At 37.7% G+C, this 21,143-nt stretch overlaps 1 protein-coding gene and 2 non-coding genes across 3 annotated transcripts; all 3 read left to right on the forward strand.

Moving 5' to 3' along the window:
- The first annotated feature begins 6,837 nt into the window (after window positions 1–6,837).
- LOC149827153 (uncharacterized) lies at window positions 6,838–13,482 on the forward strand. The gene is made up of 3 exons (XM_090019185.1): window positions 6,838–7,190; window positions 9,065–9,343; window positions 12,025–13,482. Exons 1-3 carry the CDS (start codon window positions 6,960–6,962, stop codon window positions 13,168–13,170), a joined length of 1,656 nt encoding a protein of 551 aa, XP_089875311.1. The 5' UTR covers window positions 6,838–6,959; the 3' UTR covers window positions 13,171–13,482.
- Window positions 13,483–15,148: 1,666 nt separating this feature from the next.
- LOC149827154 (small nucleolar RNA Z112) lies at window positions 15,149–15,281 on the forward strand. Its single transcript, XR_016438309.1, has one exon. It is a non-coding gene; the product is annotated as a small nucleolar RNA Z112 (small nucleolar RNA).
- A 66-nt stretch (window positions 15,282–15,347) lies between these two features.
- Window positions 15,348–15,499, forward strand: LOC149827155 (small nucleolar RNA snoR2/U65). Its single transcript, XR_016425486.1, has one exon. It is a non-coding gene; the product is annotated as a small nucleolar RNA snoR2/U65 (small nucleolar RNA).
- The last annotated feature ends 5,644 nt before the right edge of the window (window positions 15,500–21,143 follow it).

Genomic DNA, 21,143 nt, shown 5'->3' on the forward strand with positions numbered 1-21,143 from the left:
TCTCCCTCTTCCTTTTATTTCCTCCATACTGTTTTGTATCCTTTCTTTGGTGTGTTGTGTGTTCTTTTGCAGGGTTGCAAATTGGAGGTGAGCTTATCCTCGACGGTGTGCCGTCTACATCGTTGCGGAGTGGCCGTGCTCTTTCTCCATCGCGGCTTTCTTTGTCTCTTTTCCAACCTTCTCCCAATCGGCTCCCGGATGAGTGCAATAGCAAAGCGACTATCATAGACTATCAAGGAGTATGTTGGGCATCAACTCCAACTCCACTGACCATTCTTCCTCCCCCCTCCATCGTCGGACGACCCTCTGAGGTTTGTTCTCTCACCCTTTTCTTCTAGGCTAGATCGAGTCACCCCGTGTGTGTCGAGTTGTTTGTCTAGTCGTGGGTCAGTCTTTTTAGGGTATCATGTCAGTGCTAATATGGTTTATTATGCATCTAAATAGCCCTTTCTGATCGGGTTCTTGCATAAGCAAGAACCGGTTTGGCTTGTGAATCATGAATTAGCTAATTGCATCAAATATTTCATCTTCAAAACAAAAATCGGCTAAACCGATTGATCATGTACACAGTGTATATTAGATGATTAGTGTAATCTTTTTATTAAATTATTGGATTCTGTATTTTGAGTTTTAATATTTCTGATCATGATCTGCAATCATTCAACTGGTTCGGTTAGTGTTGCATGTTCATATCAACCGGTTGGAAGATGTCATACTATAATTAACTGATTAATTTAGGTAGTCTTGAGGTTAGGCTTAATTAAATCTGAGTTAACAATAATCTGCATAGTTTTAATTCTATTTTTTATCAGATTCTAATAGTAGGTAGCATTAAATTGTTAGTTATGCGGCTATCACGTTATGCATTTTATAATATAGTTAATCCGTTGGATTTTTTTTACTAACCGAGTAGCATATGTCTCTTAGCAATTTTGTCTTTTGTGTCATTGACGTGTGTGTATGTTATGATTCATTTAATTTAAATAGATCTAGTTCTATATTTTATTGTAAGTTGTATATTAAGTAGCATAGGTATTTTTGTATGTATGTCATTAATTTTAGCAAATTGATTTTTTTCATAGAGTTTGCAAAAAAAATCATATAGTGCATTTGAGGCGGTCTTTGATTTCGTTGTCCAACCTTTAGGTAAATTAGCTTTTTAGTCTTTGTATAATTTAGTAAATAATAAAGTCTAATAGTGTAACATATATAATTTTGTATGGTAATTTTTTAGCAAGTGTTGACTTTTCTATAGGTTTTCAAAATTCGTGAATTGTATCTTAGGAAGTTTTAAATTCTTTAGTTCAACCCTTAGGAAGTTAGATATTTTAAAGTAGTAGGTTAGCATTTTAGTCTTTTGCATTACTTTTGTTAGAATGTGTTGACCGTACCTTAGATGTTCAAAACCGTGTAGGTGCTTTAGGTAATTTATTTGATTACTTTATTTAGCTTAGGTAATTTCTATACGTTGAATTGCTAGGTTAGTTGCTGGATTTTAATGCTTAGTGTTAATTTGAATAAATGTTAAATTCTATTAGGTTAGCATTTCCAATTTCGTTACATTCTATTTTTTTTTTAGAAACTATTGACTTTGGATAGATTTTAGAGAATTCGTGTAGTAGGTTGGTGTCATTTTAGGTAACTTAGAGATTTCCTTCTTCAAGTCTTGGATGTATGTATGATTTCATAATCGTAGGTCAAAATGTCCATTGCATTTCCATGTTTTGTTTTTAGCAAGTATCAATGGGTAATTCAGTTTCTTTGTAGGATTTTTAGTAAGTATTGACTTTTAGCTAGGGTTTGTAAAATCGTGAATTGTATTTTAGTTAAGTCTCTTAGTTGCTTGTTTGAGTCTTTGGTTTAATTTTTGGTAAATAAGTAAATTATGATAGGCTAACATAGGTAACCTTAGCATGTCATCCTTTAGTAAGAATTGACCTTTAGTTAGGAATTTCAAAATCGTGTAGTGCTATGTTAAGCAGGTAATTAGTTTTTTCTTTAGCATAGGAACCATTTTCAACCTTGCCTTGTTTGTTTCTTAGCTTAAGTTTAGGCATTTATTTAATTTCTCTTGCAATTATTAGTTTAAATTAATGTTTTATTTTTAGTAGGCTGTATTGAGTCCTAGTAGGGTCCACCTAGGGGGCGTGAGCCTCTAAGTCTAAAGCAAACTCAAACCCACCCCCTTGTGCCTAGTTAAGTAAATTAATCTTAGTTAACTTTAGTTCATTTCATTTTTAGTAGGCAAGTTAAAGTAGCTTTAATTGTAAGTAAGTCAGTCAGTTCACTTAAAGTAGATACATTAGTATTAGCTTACCATTGCAGTTGAGTTAGTGTCTTCTCTACTTGTTAATTTAGTTAGTTTAGAAAGTAAGTTAGGTTTTAATTGTAGTTTTACTTTCTTTAGTTTAATTAAATTCTGTTGAGTATTAGTTAGCTTAGTATTAAGAGTGTATGTTTGTTTATTGTAGTTTCATAAAGTCAAAAATGCATGAATCACAATGCATTTTATTTGAATAGTGCACTAAATTTTTAAACCGGATTTTACAACAACTTGCGCTCATCATTTTATGTACATTTTTTTCAGAGTTTTTCAGAAAAATTGGTTCTATTCTTTCCATTGGCGTGTTGACTGTTTGTAAACCAAAAATCAACTCCATTAAAGTTGATTTGGTTGGGTTTTAAAACATTTTTCAAAAAAAAAAATTTGGGATTTCAAATTTCGGGATAGACCTATTTTCAGAATTTTTTCAAACTTTAAATGCTTATATCCGATGTTCTCGAATGAATTTTTGAGATCCGTAAAATCTGACAAATTTTTGAATCTATCAAAAATCTAAAAAACAAAAATAATTTGATTCTGACTCCATTTGGGCTTTCAAACAATCTATTTTTGAAACCTTGTCAGGAATTGGTTCAAGCACTATCATGAGGGGCAAAACAGACATTTAGCAAACTACATAATTTTCAATAATTTACTGTATTTTTCTGTATGTTAGTGAGTATAATTATAGTAGTTAGCTTGGTTAGATTTGATATAATTAATTTGTTTAATTAGATGTTGCATTTTAGTTTATTCTTAGCTTAATTGTAATTTAGATTTAGTAATTAATTTCAGAATTAGTGTTACTGTAATATTTAGAACTAATTGTCGTAATTTTTTACTAACTTTTTATTTTCTGTTTGTTTAGGTTGATAAGTTTAATACAGGTCAATAGGTGTATTCATACTGAGAGCGTGAATGCAACTATGGTAAAAAGACAAAAATACCCCTGGCGATCTGTAGAAGACTTAGCAACCTGCTTAGGAGTTAATTTTTATTTTTAGTTTGTAACTTAATTAGATTTGTAGTATTTGACTTAGTTGTAAACATTTCTGATATTAATAAATTGAAATTTTTAGATTTAATTTGAGTATTTTCCCGTTCCCTGAAGATTTGACCCGTACTCGCCACATTCGTGAAAAGTCAGTTTTTATTATTTTTGATTGACGATTTTTCAAATATTTTATTGAAAAATATATTTTAAAAATATTATTGCAAAAAAAAGATCAATCATATGTTATGATTTGCACCAGGCCGGATACCAGCTTTGTTGTTGGCCTCGTTAGTCGCTACTAGAGCAATCCTGGTTGGCTACACGGGCAAGCAGTAAAAAAAATATGTTGATATTTAAAAGAAACTATAAACTTGAAATTATGTTTTCAAGGTGATTCTTTAGAATTAAATAGATATTCTAATGCTGACTTTGCAGACAGCAGAGATGATAGTAAATCCATCTCTAGATATGTTTTTCTCCTAGGAGGAGGAGGAGTTTTTTTGTCTTGTAAAAAACAAGGCTGCGTAGCTCAGCATACTCTGGAAGCTAAATATATTGCATGCAATACAGCTGTCACATTTGTCGTTTGGATAAGTCGCTTCATTAATGATTTGAAGTAGAAAATAACAAACGGGTCAGTCTAGATTTATTGTGATAATCAAGCTACCATCTCTCATATGAAGAGTGAGGCTGATAATTTAAAAAGTAAATATATAATGGTAAAATACCATTACATTCATGATATGATTGAAAGAAATGAAATCAAAGTCAGTTACTCACCTACATTTGATATGATTGTTGATCCTTTAACAAAGGGTATATCAGAGGAAATGTTTTCAAAATATGTATTCTATATGAGATTAAGATATGTTTAATATAAACATATATCTGGATGAGAAACTCAAATATATAACTCATTACAGGATATTGATGCAAGAAAAATACTCCAATAATGGGAGGCTAAATCCTGCATCTAGTTTTTTTTTTCACATGGCCAAGTGGGGGATGTTGATAATCGTAGCCATGTTTCACAGAGAACATTCACCCGTTAAAGAGAGAGGAGGGCCCACTCTTTCTTTAACAGATGGAACTGTCTTAGATCAAGGCCTTATCCAGAATGATCTCCTCATTCTGGATAAGCGCCCAGTGAAACATCATAACAATTGCTAGGGTAAACGGCTACCCAGAGTGAGGTAAACTCCCAACAACCCTCTTCTATAAATGGGAGGAGCGATTACTCATTGATAAAAAAAGCGTGAGTTAAAATCCTCTTTGAAGCAGGCCATTTACAAACCAATCTCAATCCCCCTGTTGACTCAGTAATCACGATCCTTCAGTGGCATGATCGTCCGATGAGTTGAATTGGCCTCAACAGAATTCTCTGCTGAATCACGGTCTCTTGGTCGATTTTTTGGGTCCAACTAAGATAACATTGTACCTTTTTTCCCTGTACCCTATTTTTTCCCTTCTCACCCAGTGTTTACAACCACAAAACCCACTTTTGTGGTTGTAAACCCTGAGCTAATCTCACCCAGCGTTTTACAGGATCCACTCAGTGATGGGAGTGAAGAAAATGGAAGATGACACTAGAGTTATCGATGTGAGGATGTAGTTGAAAACGAGGGAGTATCAATCATCAAGCTAAATACAATTGCACAGTTTTAGTGTTGCTGCACCTGATCACCCTCCGTCATTGCTTGGGCCTTACAGCTGATCATCTGTATCTCAAAGATGGAGGGTGTTCAGGTGCAACAACATACTAAAAATACCAAAAATGTGCAATTACATTGCACTGGATTCTCCCTTATTGAAAATAGCACATCTCCACAAACAACACCATTTTCATATCCCAAAAAAAGATTCCCAAACACCTGTGGAGGTGGGTGGTATCAGTTAAACCCTCATCAAATACCATCTCCCTGCCATATCCGGCTCCCAAACATAGTCTTAATGAAATCGTCTTTCCTGTACTTTAAAAGCTCATACTATATGTTTAATACTTTTTCTTCCACATCTTTGTATAAACATGACAACTAGGTCTGCACATTGGCCGAGCCAAGCTTGAGCCTGAGCCGAGTTCGAGCCCAGTATATTTAAAAATAAAAAAAAGGTTTACACATTCACAAGGGGGCAAGATTCAAAACCCACCACCTTATGATCTGTGCCAGTAATGTACTGCCATTAGGGCATGGGAAATGAGACTATGCTGCTCATGATTTGGCTCTTAAAACGCTTGCTTGAACTTGTAAAAAGGGCAAGTCAAGGATGAACAACAGGTGTTCATCTCATCTCATGCAAACATGTTACCTAGTAATAGATATTAGATACATTATAGAGTGAACATATTATATGCAGTGTCACTGCATAGTGCCCATACAGCCACCTCCCCATCTTGGCATTCCTCGAGATGCTGCATAAAAAAATGTCATCTATTATAATACAATATAAAAATATAAAATAAATAGTTGAAGTATTTGACTTGTAGAAATGCACAAAGTTTTGAAATAATTCATTTTATTGTGTAAACAAGTCACTTGAGCATAATAAGTATATGGCTCAAATCTGATTACTTTTAACCCCGAAACAATGTACTTTTTTTTTTTAATGAACCAACTCGAGTTTCACTTGTTTAGCTTGAACTTGTTAAAGTTCATTTCCCCTTAACACAAAAATGGGTCAAGCTTGAATCGGGCTGTCAGTGGTTCGGGTTCGAGCTTTATCAGGTTACGAAAATGGAATCTCAAATCCGAGTCCACATAATTTCAAAAATTTATTTTTTCTGAAAATACATATAAAATACTCGGGTCGGGTCGGATACCCAGCAAAAACCATAACCCAAACTCAGCCCGCATATTGCTTGGGTCGGGTTTGGGTCAACTCGAATATTATTTGAGTAAGCATTTTTCACGTCCTTTGGGGTTGGAGTTCAGGCCGGATGGGGTACCTGGTAAAAACCTGACCCATTGACAGCCCTAAGCTTGAACAGGTTAAAGCTCGGCTGGTTAGTCTTATATTCCAGTATGGATGGCAGTGGATTGGGGGAAACGGGGCTCCGCTCTGCCTTGTCCCGTTTGGATAGGGGATGGAGGACATGAAACAGGGATGAACTTAGGCTTTCTCCCGCCCCACCCCCTTATCCTGCCTTGCCCCGCCCCGTCTTGTCCCGTCCCGTACCATCCTCGACTCTTCTTTAGAGATTCTGCCCCATCTCGTCCCGTTTGGACTGGAGATGGAGGGCATGAAACGGGGATGAAGGTTAAAACCAAAACCAAAACCAAAACCAAAACCAAAACCATGGGACGATGAAAGTGGAAATGGAGGGTAGGATTTTGAGACAGAGCGAGAGTGGATACCTTGTCCCCCGCCCCGGTCCACTGCCATCCTTACATTCCAGCAGGCTTTGCACTCGGTCGTAGTTCACAACGCTTGCATGCCTTTTTTGAGAAAAAATAAGGATATAATTGACAATTTCCTCGCACAGTCCCTCGAATTTTCTTTCCTTCCAAGAAAAACGCACAGAGCATTGGATTTTCTACAACACGTCTCTCTCTCTCTGCGCCACCAACGATCGATCAAGCGTGTTCATCCATAAATCTGATAACCCACTGCGATTATCCGATTGGATCTACGAATTAGGTATCGATGAATTCATCGCAGTTTATGGATAAGCAGATCATGGGTCTGTCGGGGTCGCAGAAGGACGAGTTATTAGAGCTATTGAAGCCATCAGATGATCAAAACGGCTCCAAGAAGGATGAGATCGTGCCCAGCTACGACTTTCAGCCGATTCGCCCGATCGCGACGAGTTCGCCGAATGCCGACGGAGGAGCTAGGGTTTGGTCCTCGGCTGAGTCGAAGCCCTCGTCGTCTAGAGTAGGTTTTTCCGTTTATGTTGCTTTTTTTGAGGTTTGATGAAATGGGTGTTCGATCATTTGGTTCGATTTGTTGAGAGAATTGTGGTTTTGGTGTTGGGGATGAGAATTTGTTGGTTTAGGATGGAGATTTCTTCCGTTTATGCCCTTTTGTGGTTTAATCAAATGGGCGTCGGCCAATTAGGTTCATTGTGTTTGTGGAATTGATGGTCTTTAATGGTGGATAGGAATTTGTTGGTTTAGTGTGGCAATCTTGATTTTATGGGGGATTTATGATGTTTCTTTTTCATGTTTGTGGGGTCTCTCTACTTTGAGATTCAATCTGTTGATTGCGTGAGGGATCTTTTCGGAAAATTGGCTGTTCATTTTTCTTGAAGTTTATTGGTAATTCACGTGGCCGCTGTTTTTTGCTAAATGTTCCTTGGAGAGAAATATTGGGCCTGAACTGCGGAGATGGGATGTAATAACGAGATTTTTTTTTTGCGTATAACTATTTCGCATTTTTGGGGTTCTTGCTTCTTACCAAAATTTCCCCTTCACAATTGAAGGAACTTGTAGAATGGAATACGGCTTATGTAACATCTTATTTGACAAAATTTTATACCCAATGAGTGCATATACAACTATAAGTCATGATGGTTATTCATGCTTTCATATTTTTTTCATGTATAACAACCTTTTTTTGTTTTTTTATCATGTTGGACTACCTTCAAATATGGTGCATTTTCGTTTAATATATCAACGTAGAGTTTTTTGTATCTGTCTACTTTATTTATTTATTCATTTTATTTCAGTATGGTTTTAGATGATTGTTATATCACATCCTTTCTTTTGTATGAAGGATTGATCATTGATCATCTCATGGATCTTATTTCCTTATAGATGGACAGCAGACTTATGTTATCTTGTGGTCATTTGCATGTGTTTTTTTCTGTTGGAAATGTTTTGAATATAATCAGTTAACCATTTGAGTACCTGTGATTGCTTGGGAGGTTCCACGGCTGCTAAATTCTATCTGCATTCATTGTATAAGTGAAATTACATGGGACTTCATTGTTATCACCGTTTTATGTCCACCGTGATGTTGAGTTTTAGTGAAAATCACTGAAACTGCTGAAAGGTAGACATGTAAATATTGGGCCTTGTTTGGTTGTACTTTTATTTATTGTTCAGAAAACACTGTCTACAAATTCGTCTAATAGGAGTTGATGAGATGAAATATAACTATGGCCCTTCTTAACAAAGGGCTGCCATAAATGATCACTGTGTTTTATTTTTCATTTTTCAGTAAGATATTGTAAGTTTGACTAGGAATATATTAGTATAGCATTTATGTTTTGTGGTTCCTTAATTATGTAACAGTAAAGCTTTTGGAAAAAAATGCATTTTGAGTACATAACTTTATAATAAGCAGAAGGTAAATAAGTTCGTGGACTATATAATGACTTTTTATCTAAAGATAAGTAATGCACTCAAATCAGTCTGTGGCCATTGAAGCCATTCTGATCTTATATAGTTTGTTGCTTTGTCAGTAGTTCCATCTGTTGCTATTATCCACAATTGTGGTAAATTACTTTCTGCTTGGTGAAATTGTGCTGCCTTTCCTTCATGATGAAGGTCTTTCTGTTTCTTGGAAATAAGGTCCATGTCTGTTAATGTTTTAAGGAAGTGAAATGATCATCTCAGGAATATATATATATATATATATATATATATATATATATATATATATATATATATATATATATATATATATATATATATATATATATATATCATCGACAGAATGCAACTGATTATTTTAGAATGTATTCTTTTTTATAACATGTAACTCTTGTTTGTCCTTTCTTTTTTCCCTCTTTTGTTGACCTACAGAATTATGTCTCACTGGAGCCTGGTGAACCAATGAAAACTTCTCAAGAATGGGAGAAGGAGGTTTACAATAAAGCTACAATATCTGAGATTGACCAAACAATGAAAAAACATGCTGATAACCTCCTCCTTGCTCTGGAGAGTATCAGTGCACGTCTGACACAGCTGGAAAGTAGAACTCGTCACCTTGAGGTCTCGGTAGATGAATTGAAGGTCTCAGTTGGGAATCATCATGGAAGCACTGATGGAAAGCTGAGACAGCTGGAGAATATTCTAAGAGAGGTTATTTGGCTTTTTAGTTACTTTTTATTTTCATTACACTTGTTTTTAAGTTATATTTTCTTCTGGATGTTCTTCATGTTGTTGTCGTTGGGGAATTGACACATTTTGTTTTTGAAAAACTTGAAAATTTTGCCTTACCTTCTATTGCTTAGTTATGCTCATGGTGTTTGTAGATTTGGCTCAGGAACTTTGGATGTGTTGCCTTCCTTGTCATTGCATGTTTTTTGTTCAGGTGTTATGGTTTAACAACACTCTCTTCTTGCTTGTGCAAAATACAAAACATGGGATGCATCAGGTTTTCACTTTTGCTTTTCGTGTTTTGTGGGTATGCAATTCATTGATGATTGTTGATGTCTTCCATTGTGTACCTTTGCAGTGATTGAGTAAAAGAAAAGGAAAAAGGATTAGATTCGTAAATTTGAATTGATGGTATTTGTTGAAATCATGTGGACCCTCTTTGCCATTCCATGCAATTACTTCTGTACTTCATCTCTCATTTTTCTCCGTTGGTGATACAAACTGAGGTTGAGAATTTTGAAGGTGCAGATAATATTTTTAGGATGACGGTGGTTGTTTGGGATGCATGGACTTTTAGAGCAATTTTTTGGGGATTGATGACAGCTCATACTAACTTGTTGCCTGATGCAAGAGAGTTTTCTCAGCATCCATGCAATTGTTTGTCTTTTCTCTGGAATAACATCATATTTGTTTTTATTGTCTGGTTCTCTTTGGTACTTTAATATGCAAGTGACTTTTTCAAACTGCAATGTTAGGGTAGCACAATGTTCTAGTAATGTGCCTAAGTGCGCTAGGTTGCTATATTGCCTTTATGTCACATCTCAGTGATACAGAATTAAAAAGATAGTAATAGGGCATGATGCAAACTACAAAGACAAGATGGGACCAGGATTCATCTGGATAGCGGAACTGATAGACTTGCCAGTGATAAAAAGGCAAGTCTTGTTAAACCACAACCAGTTAGTGTATGGCAAGCAAGTGTGGCCAAGACGTGCTTTGTAAATCTTACTACCTTAACAAACCAATACATACTTCTTTTCAACCAAAACCAACCTAGACATAATCCATGTGGTCTACTAAGCGTACAACACCCTCCCCTATGCATTTACGTCTATGTAACATGGACTCTTCTAACAGGGCACCGCACCCACACCCATGTGGGTGCAACACTTACACACGGCTTCCTTTGTGTCAGGTGAAGTCAACCACACTGAGATCCATTTCTCTCCAAAAGTAGATTCAGTTAACCATAACCAAGTCCAATTTTATCTATATTATATATATAAATACATAAATGCACACACATACACATAGTGTTAACTTAAAACTGTTAAATATATATATATATATATATATATATATATATATATATATATATATATATATATATATATATATATATATATATATATATATATACCTGCACCCAAGTTTTTTTAAAGTGCCGCATCCGCACCTGCTCCTGCACCTATGTGTGTGACATAGATTTACATGCATCTGACTGGCAAGTTTCAACACACTTGGATAATGTTTGTCTGGATCCAACCCCCCTAGCTCAATAACCTGCTTTTCACCCAACCGCACTTTGTCCAAACTGAAGTATACGCCTCTTGTTTTAGCTAGTCCAACTCAAGATGACCCATAGATCTTCAAATAAATCGTAGTTTAACCAGGTTTGTCCAGGATGGACCTGACATCGATGGACGTCCATTGGTCAAACTAGTTTGCAGTACAAGATTGGGGATTCACATTTACATCAGACCGTTTAAAAAGTTGTTTAGATATGGTGCCAATTTGTGCCATCTGACCTGCAAGTCTGTTGTTACTGATGACTGTAAAAAAGATAAAGTTAATAAGATATATTTTCATCAATTTGTTTGGTGTAATTAATTCGATCAGTCAAGATGTATTATAGCCTGTAGTTAGCGTTATTAGTCATAAAACAATTCTGATTTCTGATTTTATCTAAGGAGTGGCTCACTGCAAGTTGGTGATTAAAGTTTTGTTGTTGCCTACAGTAGATCATTCTAGGCTTTTGCTTCCTTGGCAAGTAAAACAATTGAACCTTGATCTTGTTTAGCTAGCATTTGAAAATATTAGCCTGATTCAGATCTTTTTTAGCCAGTGTTTAAAAATATTAGCCTGATACAGAGACCAGTCTAGGTATTCTGGAATTGGGTTATTTTCTTTTTGCCCTAAACACCTACCAACCAACTTGATTTGTGGCCAACTGACCACTCCTTTGGAGGGACGATTAAAGCAAAACTTCCTGTTGACGTGAAATATGTTTTTTTTTTCAGTTATCTGGTTGGAAGCTTGAACTTGCGCAGGTGATCTGGTTGGCGACTTTGATCAACTTGTTATGTTTCTTCTCAAATCTTTTACGTTGTCTGGGTCCATCAGGGACCTTGCCTCTAGTTTCCTTAGCCCAAATGTGTCTTGAGTTTATTTGACGAGGACATTTATAGTTCCTCAATCCTCATGATAAATTAGAAATCATGTAGTGCAATGACACTCATCTTGTTTTATTTTATTGTTGCTTTTGTTATTTTTTTGTTTGTTCCCATGAATTAACTCTTAATCCAGCTTTTTCTTTGTGGAGTTATGTGACACTGACGCTAATGTGAGTTATCTGATACTGATTCTAATGTAAAAACATGCAGATAAACACTGGTATACAGGTGCTGAGAGACAAGCAGGAAATTGCAGAAGCACACTCACAGCTTGCAAAGCTGCAGCTATCAAAGGCAGAGTCTCAGGCACCTGAAACTCCTAAATCCATTCAAGCAGAAGCTCTTCAGCAGCAACTCGTAGCCCCTCCAGCTCCGCAGATTCTTCAAGCGCCTCCACAACCACTTCCTCTTCCTGCTCTCCCGCCACCACCAAATGCTCCCCCTCCACCTCCCCAGCCACAAATGCCACCCCCTAGTCATCCTGTCCCACCCCAATTACCACCAAACCAGCCTCCTTTCTACCCACCACCACCACCTGCCCCTCAGACAGAGCCACCACATCCACAGTACCAGTTGCCATCTCAACCACAAGAGCCTCAACAGCAGCAGTATCAATTACCACCGCAGCAGCCAGTCCAGCCTCCGCAGCACTATCAAATGACACCCCAGATCATTCAAGCACCTCCTCCCAGTGGACACCCACTTCCTCAATACCCTCAGCCACCCCAACAGCACCAACCCAATCCTCCATCTTTAAATCCTGCACCTCCACCACATCACCCAGAGGAAATAGTTCCTTACATGCCTCCCCAGTCCTACCCTCCAAGTTCACGTCAACAGGCTATGATGCCCCAGCCACCAACTATGCCTCCTGTGTCTCAGCCCTTCTATGGGCCTTCTCACATGTATGAGCCACCCCCAAGCAGGACTGGTTTGGGGCAGGTGCCATATCCTTCTGGATATGGCCCTCCTTCTGGCCCTAATTTGAATGACTCGTACGGTTACTCCGGTTCACCTTCTCGATACGAGGGCCCTCCCATGAAGCCATCACAGCTTCCTCCCTCTGCTCCAACTGGTGGGAGTGGTTACCCACGTCTACCGACAGCCCAGGTCCTGCCTCATGCACTGCCAACTGCTTCTGGTGTTGGGGGCAGCTCGAGCTCCGGAACAGGAAACCGTGTTCCTGTTGATGATGTGGTTGATAGGGTTACATCAATGGGGTTCTCCAGAGACCAAGTACGTGCTACAGTTCGGAGGCTGACGGAGAATGGTCAATCAGTCGATCTTAATATGGTACTTGACAAATTGATGAACGATGGAGAGATACAGCCACAAAGAGGTTGGTTTGGCCGATAAGGTTATATCTTGAACCTCTTCAATTCCGAATGTAAAGCTAATGATAATGCCCTCGTACATATACTGTTCTTTAATAATTTGGTTTCTCTTGGCAAGATTCTTTGCTTGCTTGTTCATTGGCTGTTGGAAAGGACCTTTAAGGCTGAGCTAAGGGCCCTTCTTGTTCTCCCTTGCTCTCAGTTGTTATCTTGGTTGCTTTGTTTGTGTTGCATCATGTATTGGGATTGATTTCAATTTTTTCTTGATGCATATACGTGTAGTACCATCCTTGTGGCCCCTTTACAATGATTCTTCTGACAAGTGGTTTTATGCGCTCTATCCAAAATTGGTTCTTCATTATATCCTCGTCATTTAGAAAAAAAATGGTTAGATATGGATATTTCATTTTGCTTAATGACATATGACAAACTTATCCCAGTTTGGTGGATAAGCACCATGCTTCTGTAGGAAATCTGTATCAGGATAAACGTCCCAGCCTGATAGGGAAGCAGCCATATTGACCCTTTTGTGTTGATGGGGAGCTTGATGAATTTGCTTTCTCCCCTCTAAGCTGGGCTTTCTAGTTCTAAAGCTGAAGTATGCCTTGTTGAGTATCTTCGTCCTTGATTGCGAAGAGGCAGGCCAAGAAATGAGCCCTTAAACATGACTTTGCATGAAGTGTGAAGTCCACGGGAAGCATAGGAGAAAGCAAAAAGCAATAATGGGAGTAGGAGATTTTATATATAGTGTTTTTTTTTTTAATTCAAATTCAATCTAAGCTCTTTGCTCAAAGGTGTCCATCATGCATGGGTTTTTTTTCGATAAGAAAAGCTGGGGTCATACCCCTATATTATCAAGGACCGCACAGAGAGAACGTACATTAAAAAAATGGGTTACAAAAAATAATGATATATACAATACCCATAGAACAGAATTCATAAAGAGGCCCCATCACCATCAGGGTCTGAGACCGCAAGAAGATCACAAGCCTCTGCAGACGGCTACCGTTTGGGGAAACTCTAGGTCTGGGATCAAAAAGGAGATGCTGGGTCAACCCACATAACCATCCCTCTTTGTTGCATTGCACACAATGGAAATTGTGTCTTGAGCCATCTAGATGATTGGAAATGTGGTTACAGATAAGATTTTCAACTAAGAGCACCTAGCCATTCCTCCTATATGACACTTGGTCGCCCTCCAGGTAGGAGCCACCTAGAGCTTCTGTATCCATGGCCTCTTGATTGGGCCAAACACCAAGAATGAAACCTAGCTTGAGCTTGTTCATATGCTCAGGCTGCCAAAAGAGCTTGAGAAAGTGATCTTGGCAAATCGCCCAAATGGTTAATTGGACTCCCTTCTTTGCAACCAAACCGTGACCCTGCTGGATCTTATATGGGTCAGAGTCGGGTCATACCTGATCCCTTGACACCCTTACTCGATTACTAGATGGATTTAAAGTTTTATTGAGCGGTTTGCGACCTGACCTGATTAAGATCCAGAACTTTACATGTAACCGGACTCTGGATCTAGTTCTGCTTCATTAGGTTCATTTGAAACCAGCCAAGGATCCACTATGAACACCTAAACTAAAAGTTGGAGTGCTGGATCATGCTCCGGACGCACTTGGGTCTGCTCATATCCGACCCGTTGACAGCCCTAGTTCGTTAGGGTTAGGGTTTGAAACTTGTATAAATAACCGAGGCGTCCAAGTGATCCCCAACCTCTGCTCCGTCTTTCAAGTCTCTTTTTTGCAGCTTGGTAGAGAGTGACTCTAGGGTTAGGGTATTTTCTTACGAGTCCGTCTAGGGTTTTCTGAAGGTTTGGAAGAATCGCCGAGCATTTGAGAGTTCTTGTCTGTCTCACTTTTTCTACCCTTTCTTTTCCTCCCCATTCTCTTTCTTCTTCGGTTTCTTTCTCTGTATTTCCCTGAGAGAAAAAATCATAGATTTGCCATCTTTGGTGGCGATTTCAGAAGGAGATCGTCCAAGAAGAGGAGATGGGCCCGATGACGAAGCGAGCCCATTGATAGGAAGTGCCGTATGACACTATTCCAACGGCCGCAGCCTCTGCCCAATCCCTTAGGGTCTTGGGCTTCGACCGTGTGGTTGATTTTACAAGGGTACCTGAGGGCTTCCATCTCTCTCTCTCTCTCTCTCTCTCTCTCTCTCTCTCTCTCTCTCTCTATCTCTCTCTCTCTCTGCCCGATGCCACGTCGACGGTAGCAGAGAGCCATGACCGTCGATGCTATGATCGGGCGCACATCGATTCTCTGAAGTTTCGCATCTTGATAGGAATCTGTGGATCTGATTATCACCGTTCATCCATGGAGCCGATTTGTGCGATTACATTTTCTCGTTTCTTTTTTGCTGGCTGGATTTTTTTCTCTTTTTGTTTGAAAAAAAAACCAAGATTTGTTTTTTTCTTGCTCAAATTAGTGGGAAGGAAGAAGCCGATGATGAGATTGACTTGATATGTTTCTGGAATTACCGTCTGATCGCTTAAAAGTATTTTTAAGCTCTTTGATGTCCAATGGCAACCTGAGGCTTCTTGTATCATAACCTTTTTTCCACTTTATAATAACTTTTGGATTTTTATTTTATATTATTGGTTTTTCTCTTGGATTCAGAGATCTTGTTCTTTGGGTGGTGGGCTTTGGCAGGTTTTCATTAGTAGTGAAGTAGGAGCATGACTCCTCATTGGTCATGCTGAACAACTGAAAAACCTCAGAAACAACTCTTCAACGACTAGATAGAACCTACAATGGAGGAGCATTAATACTGCATTAAATCGATTAAGCCATATGCTTTCATTCGGTTACAAAAACCCACATTTTCACTTGTTTGTATAATATGAGAAAAATGAGAGAGTGGTTGATCAGCTTTCTCTCGGGGAGAGAGAGAGAGAGAGTCGATCAGCCCTCGTAGACAGAGAGACCAGAAAATGGTGATTGGTGAAAAGTAAATGAAAATCGAAGGATTTGTTGCTCTAATAAAAAAAATGGTAAAAATTTCTTTTACTTCTATCAAAAATCACATTTTTAATATAATCTTTTTTCATTTTTTTATTTAAAGTGGTTGGGTTGTAAAAGTCGTCATCAATTTTTTGTTACTTGCATTTTTTCATATAGTTTTCTTGCTTCCAAGTCCTATGCTTCATTTGGATGATGAGGGAGAGATTAAAGTTCCTGACCTTGTAAATTTATTCAACCAATGTCATATATTTGGACCAGATCCACAAAAAAAGTACTGAATCTATTTTCAGATCCCAGAAGCCAAATAATTGTTTCTTTTTTTTGTGAACGAGAAAGATACAAATAGTTGGTTTTGCCGGGACCATCAAAAGGGACTTTTGGAACAAATAACATTATTAAAATGCTATGACTGCTAGCAGGTTGGATATCCGATCCATTGAGATGGCAAGCAAGGATAAAATGTGGCCGGCTTCCTGACCTCACTCAAACATTTTTTTATCAGTAATGAATGGCCTCCCTTCAACAACCGGGACTCCGGTTGTCTAATAGGAGCAGTGAATGCGCGTCACCTTGTGTTGGGACGTTGCAAGTTCAATTCCCAATGGTATGGTTGTATAACTGGTTGAGGTCTGCCTGACCCCAGCCTGCCTATAAAAAAAAATAAATGGGCCCTTTTCATTCGGATTCAAGGCTGTTGCAATACTTTTGGCACCACTTGATCCAATATCCACTTTAGACAATATTTTTTAAAATCTTCCCCACTCAAGACGTCAAGGCAAGAAATCTAACCTTCCTTTCTTATAAGTTTCCTTTCTTTGGTAAGGACGAAATTGCAAGGTTACTTTTTTTTTGGCATTATATTATAGGTCTTTTGAACTTGGGAATTCAAATACAATTTTCAAAAAATTAACTTTATGAACTATCAAAGTTATTTTTTTCACCTTAAAAACTATTCTTGCATTCTAAAAAAATGTCTTTATTTTAAAAGTGTTTCATCTAATGTTAAAACATCTAATGTAATGTTAGCTCAAAGTCCAAAACTGGACACGCAGCATGAAGCAGTGCATTGAGAGATGTATTTTTCAGAAAACACAAAAGGTAAATATTACCTTACGATATAAAAATAAAATTAACTTATCAACAAAAGAGTTAATATTAAAATAGATGCAAAAATTATAAATAATAAACAAATATAACATGAAAAATATTTTATGCATATTTCCCTTTTCACAAAGTAATATCAGTTCAAAAAGTTCACTACTACAGTACATGTAATAGTTATAATAATAATGTAGATTGTATATTTGGTTTAAAATTCACTAATTATAGAATTTATGTATTTAAAGGTAGCATAGTTTTGACATAATCTTATTGTATAATTAGGATATTAACAATGCATAAATTCTAAAACCACGGTTAGAAAAGCTTTTTCTTCATTTATATTTTTGAAATTTAATTGTTTATAGCTATTGCTATGAAATTTACAAATTTTATCAATTATTCATGATTTGTAGTTTTGCAATTTATTATGATCTGACAAATCACAAGGAGATCATAGGGTGAGGTTAACCAATTCTTGTATTGATTAATCGTGATTTTCCCAAGAAGGCAATCCCTAAGGAATTGTTCAGGACGAGTTAAGCTACAACGTCAGCTTTAGCATAAATTATATCAGACATCATACTTGTTACTGCATCATTTTAAGGACACTGTTGTCAACTCAACATGAAATGTCCTGCAATAGTTATTGCAACCTATTTAGCATAATTCATTTGAGATTGGTCAAACAACTTCAGTATACTTCTCTTATGATAGTTGTAACCTTTTAGTTTCTCTCGACATATTTGCATTCATAAGAGTTGCTTGATCGGTATTAAATTGTTCCTATCAAAAGACTCGCTCAAATCATGCTTCAATTTATCAACTATATGCCTGTATCCACCAATTAGCATGTCTCAATATAAAGACAACAATTTCTTGCGATATATTCAAAATATTGTGATTTTTTCTGCAAAACATAAATGTTGAGATTTAAACGCAATATTTACATTTTGAACGGTTATTTATCATGAAAAAACATGTGGATTGTATTTTTAATATTTTTATTTATATTTTCTTATAAAAAATTACTTTTTATATTTTTGATTTATTTTTATTGCTGTTATTTTGCTGAAAAATGTGATATTTTCAAAAAAAATCAAAATCTCGTGAGTTTTTTACTGCCAAAAAAAATGTGTTTTTAACTTTTGTCACTATGATCTGGAGTTGACATTAAGGGTGCACATGAGTTGAGTTCGAGACGAGCTTAGGCTAGCTCGGCTCAACTCAAGCCGAGCTTGAACAACTTTTGTTCAAACTTGGCTCAAGTTGAACTTGGCACGGATCGACTAGAGCTGAGCATTTTTTATTTGAAAATACTTTAGAGAGTAGTGAAAATGGTGGGTTTCGCCTCCTTGGTGAAGGGTTAACACCTTACTCATCCAAGCAAAGCCTTTTGATGTGTTTACTTTGCAAACATAAATTACCATTGGATGCATTATTTAACTACACAAATCGAGCTTAATTGGGCTAATCGAACTCAACTGAGTTTGATTGCCTGATCATGCTCGGCTCGTTTATGTGTATCCAGCTTAAGCCTGTGCTCAAGTTCGGCTCGTTTATTTAACTGCGAGCGAGCCCGAGCTAGCGTGACTTGTTGTTCACCCCTAGTGAAAATTGTCAACTTGGAGCCCAACAAGGATCAGGTGCAACGTGATTGCACAAGAACCATGTGGCAGCCCATCTCCTTAGATGACACCTATCCGATCCAGACTGTGGGCCAACAAAAATCGGCTGGTTCTTGGACTGAATCGGACGGACAAGTTTCGTTTAAGGAGATGGGATCAACTTCATGACTTGGAATATCTTCTTGTGGACATGTTCTGTCTCTCCTTTTGATTGGTACGGTGAAGACAACTTATGGTGAACTCTTAGTGTAGACCAGTGTGCCGTCCTTGATGAAGGCTTGGTGCATTGTTGGTGATTTTAATTTCATCATTTATGCGGTCTAACAAGCGAGCGCTGCTGGTAATGAGGAAGTTTGATAGATTTTTGGTCTCTATGCACATGCTTCAATGACCTTATGATATGACAACTATGGCGGACCCGATTTCAGTGTCAGACCACTCCATGATTTGGTTGTCATGAAACGACCGGGATGGATGAAGGAATCAAGGTTTTACTTTTGAGCTTTAGTGGTTTAGAGAACCGAGCATCTTGGATCTCTTATGTGAATTGTGAAATTCAGCTCCTAGTGTGGGCGGGACTCAGATACGTGAGCGGTAATGGAGTCTATCCAAATGCATTGTGAAGTTCAAAGATTTAGATGAATGGGAGAACCAATTAAAGTCCTTACATCACTGTGAGGAAGAAATAACGAACATGGTGGAGGCATCGAATCTGAAAATAGAACGTCAAAATCTTGTCAACCTAATTAGAGAATGCATATGGTGGAAACAAAGAGTGAATGTCCATTGGCTGAAATCTGAGGAGACAAATTCTCACTTCTGTCACCTGTGTGTCTCCACAAGACAGTAGAGTGAATGGCATTTCATCCTTGGTGATTGACGGGATAAGAAATGAAAGCTTCCATTTGATCTACCGAGGGAGTCATACTAGAGCATGGTGGAGGATAGAATTAACCAAAAAAATTCAGTCGTGTGCATCCCGTTTGCTATCTAGGGCGGCGGGTAGAATAAATCTTGTTTGTTTTTACATCTCTTGCTCGGTGTTTCATTTTTTACAAAATTTTAAGATTCTCAAAAAGAATGAAAAACATCTCCACCCTTTATTTCAGATATTCATTTGGCATGGGTCCTTAGATGAGAAGTCTAAGGCGACCATAAACTGGTCGCTTATCTCTCAACCTTTGAATGTTGGTGGTTTGGGAATACATGCCTTGGGAAGATTCAACACTGCCCTCTTGACTAAATAGTTTTAGAAAATAAGTAGGAGGAAAGATAGTCTTAACTTAATTTTCTGGAAGAAATATGGTTTAGAGAGTTGGTCTTGGAGCTGGTCTGAAAATAAAAAATGAAAGAAAAAATCCAGGATTTGAAAATGATGGATCAAGGCATTAGATTACTTTAACCAGGGCATCCGAGTAAATGTGGGAAGTGACAATGAAACTTTGTTTTGGGAAGATGTTTGGTGTTGGAAAACCAAACTAAGGGATTTATTTCCTATCCTATATGCTGCATCTAGAATTAAATACGGTAAAGTCAGTGGCTTTTAGTCAAGAAAGGAGGAGGCGTGGGACATTGTTTCATGTAAGGAGCCTTCGAACTCGATATTTCAGCAATGGACAACACATGGTTTTGTTGTCGGGGTACTCTATATTACAACGAGAACACATGGTCAGTCGGGCACTTACTAGTGATGAAGACTTCAATGCATCCTCTATGTACCATTTTCTCAACTTTTGGTCACCCTCTTGGCTCCCAAAGCACACCTTATAGGGTGCTGGCCTTCTGCTTAGGTCTCTTTGGGGCTGGATGATTCTTCATGATCATGTGTTAAGCACATAAATTAGACTCAAGAGCCAAGGGTTCCACCTAGCCAGCAGATGCACACTGTGCTTTTGTAGGAATACTGCTCACCTATTTTGGAATTGCAATTTCTTTCGCACCTTGATGTGTTGAGCTTGGTTTAATCAGTTTGCGAATTGGAACCGAATCTCCTTTCCAAGAGATGTATTGATTGCATCTCATCTGAAATCAAGGAGCTTTCGTTGGATATTTGTTTGAAGTGTTTGGATCTTGTCGGCTTGGAAGAAGCTTATATGGCTTTAAAGAAATCAGCGCATCTTCAAAGGTAAGTCTGAGACCTTGAAGCGATTTTTAATCAGTTGTGTTGAGAGGTCAAGGAAAGGGCACGCCGCAAATGGCTGGATCTCCCCATTGACTGGATGGGGAAATACAGGGCTGCCACTTCAGACGTTCGCTCATTTTCAGTATTGCCGACTCTGTTTTTTGCAGGGACTGCT

Source organism: Nuphar pumila, chromosome 10 (genome assembly GCF_984573655.1).
Source record: "Nuphar pumila chromosome 10, dmNupPumi1.hap1.1, whole genome shotgun sequence".
NCBI classification, from domain to species: Eukaryota; Viridiplantae; Streptophyta; class Magnoliopsida; order Nymphaeales; family Nymphaeaceae; genus Nuphar; species Nuphar pumila.

Coding starts and splice junctions, on each gene's coding strand:
- LOC149827153 (XM_090019185.1), top strand. CDS start 6,960: ATGAATTCATCGCAGTTTATGGATAAGCAGATCATGGGTCTGTCGGGG. Junction 7,191..9,064: donor CGAAGCCCTCGTCGTCTAGA/GTAGGTTTTTCC, acceptor GTTGACCTACAG/AATTATGTCTCACTGGAGCC. Junction 9,344..12,024: donor TGGAGAATATTCTAAGAGAG/GTTATTTGGCTT, acceptor AAAAACATGCAG/ATAAACACTGGTATACAGGT.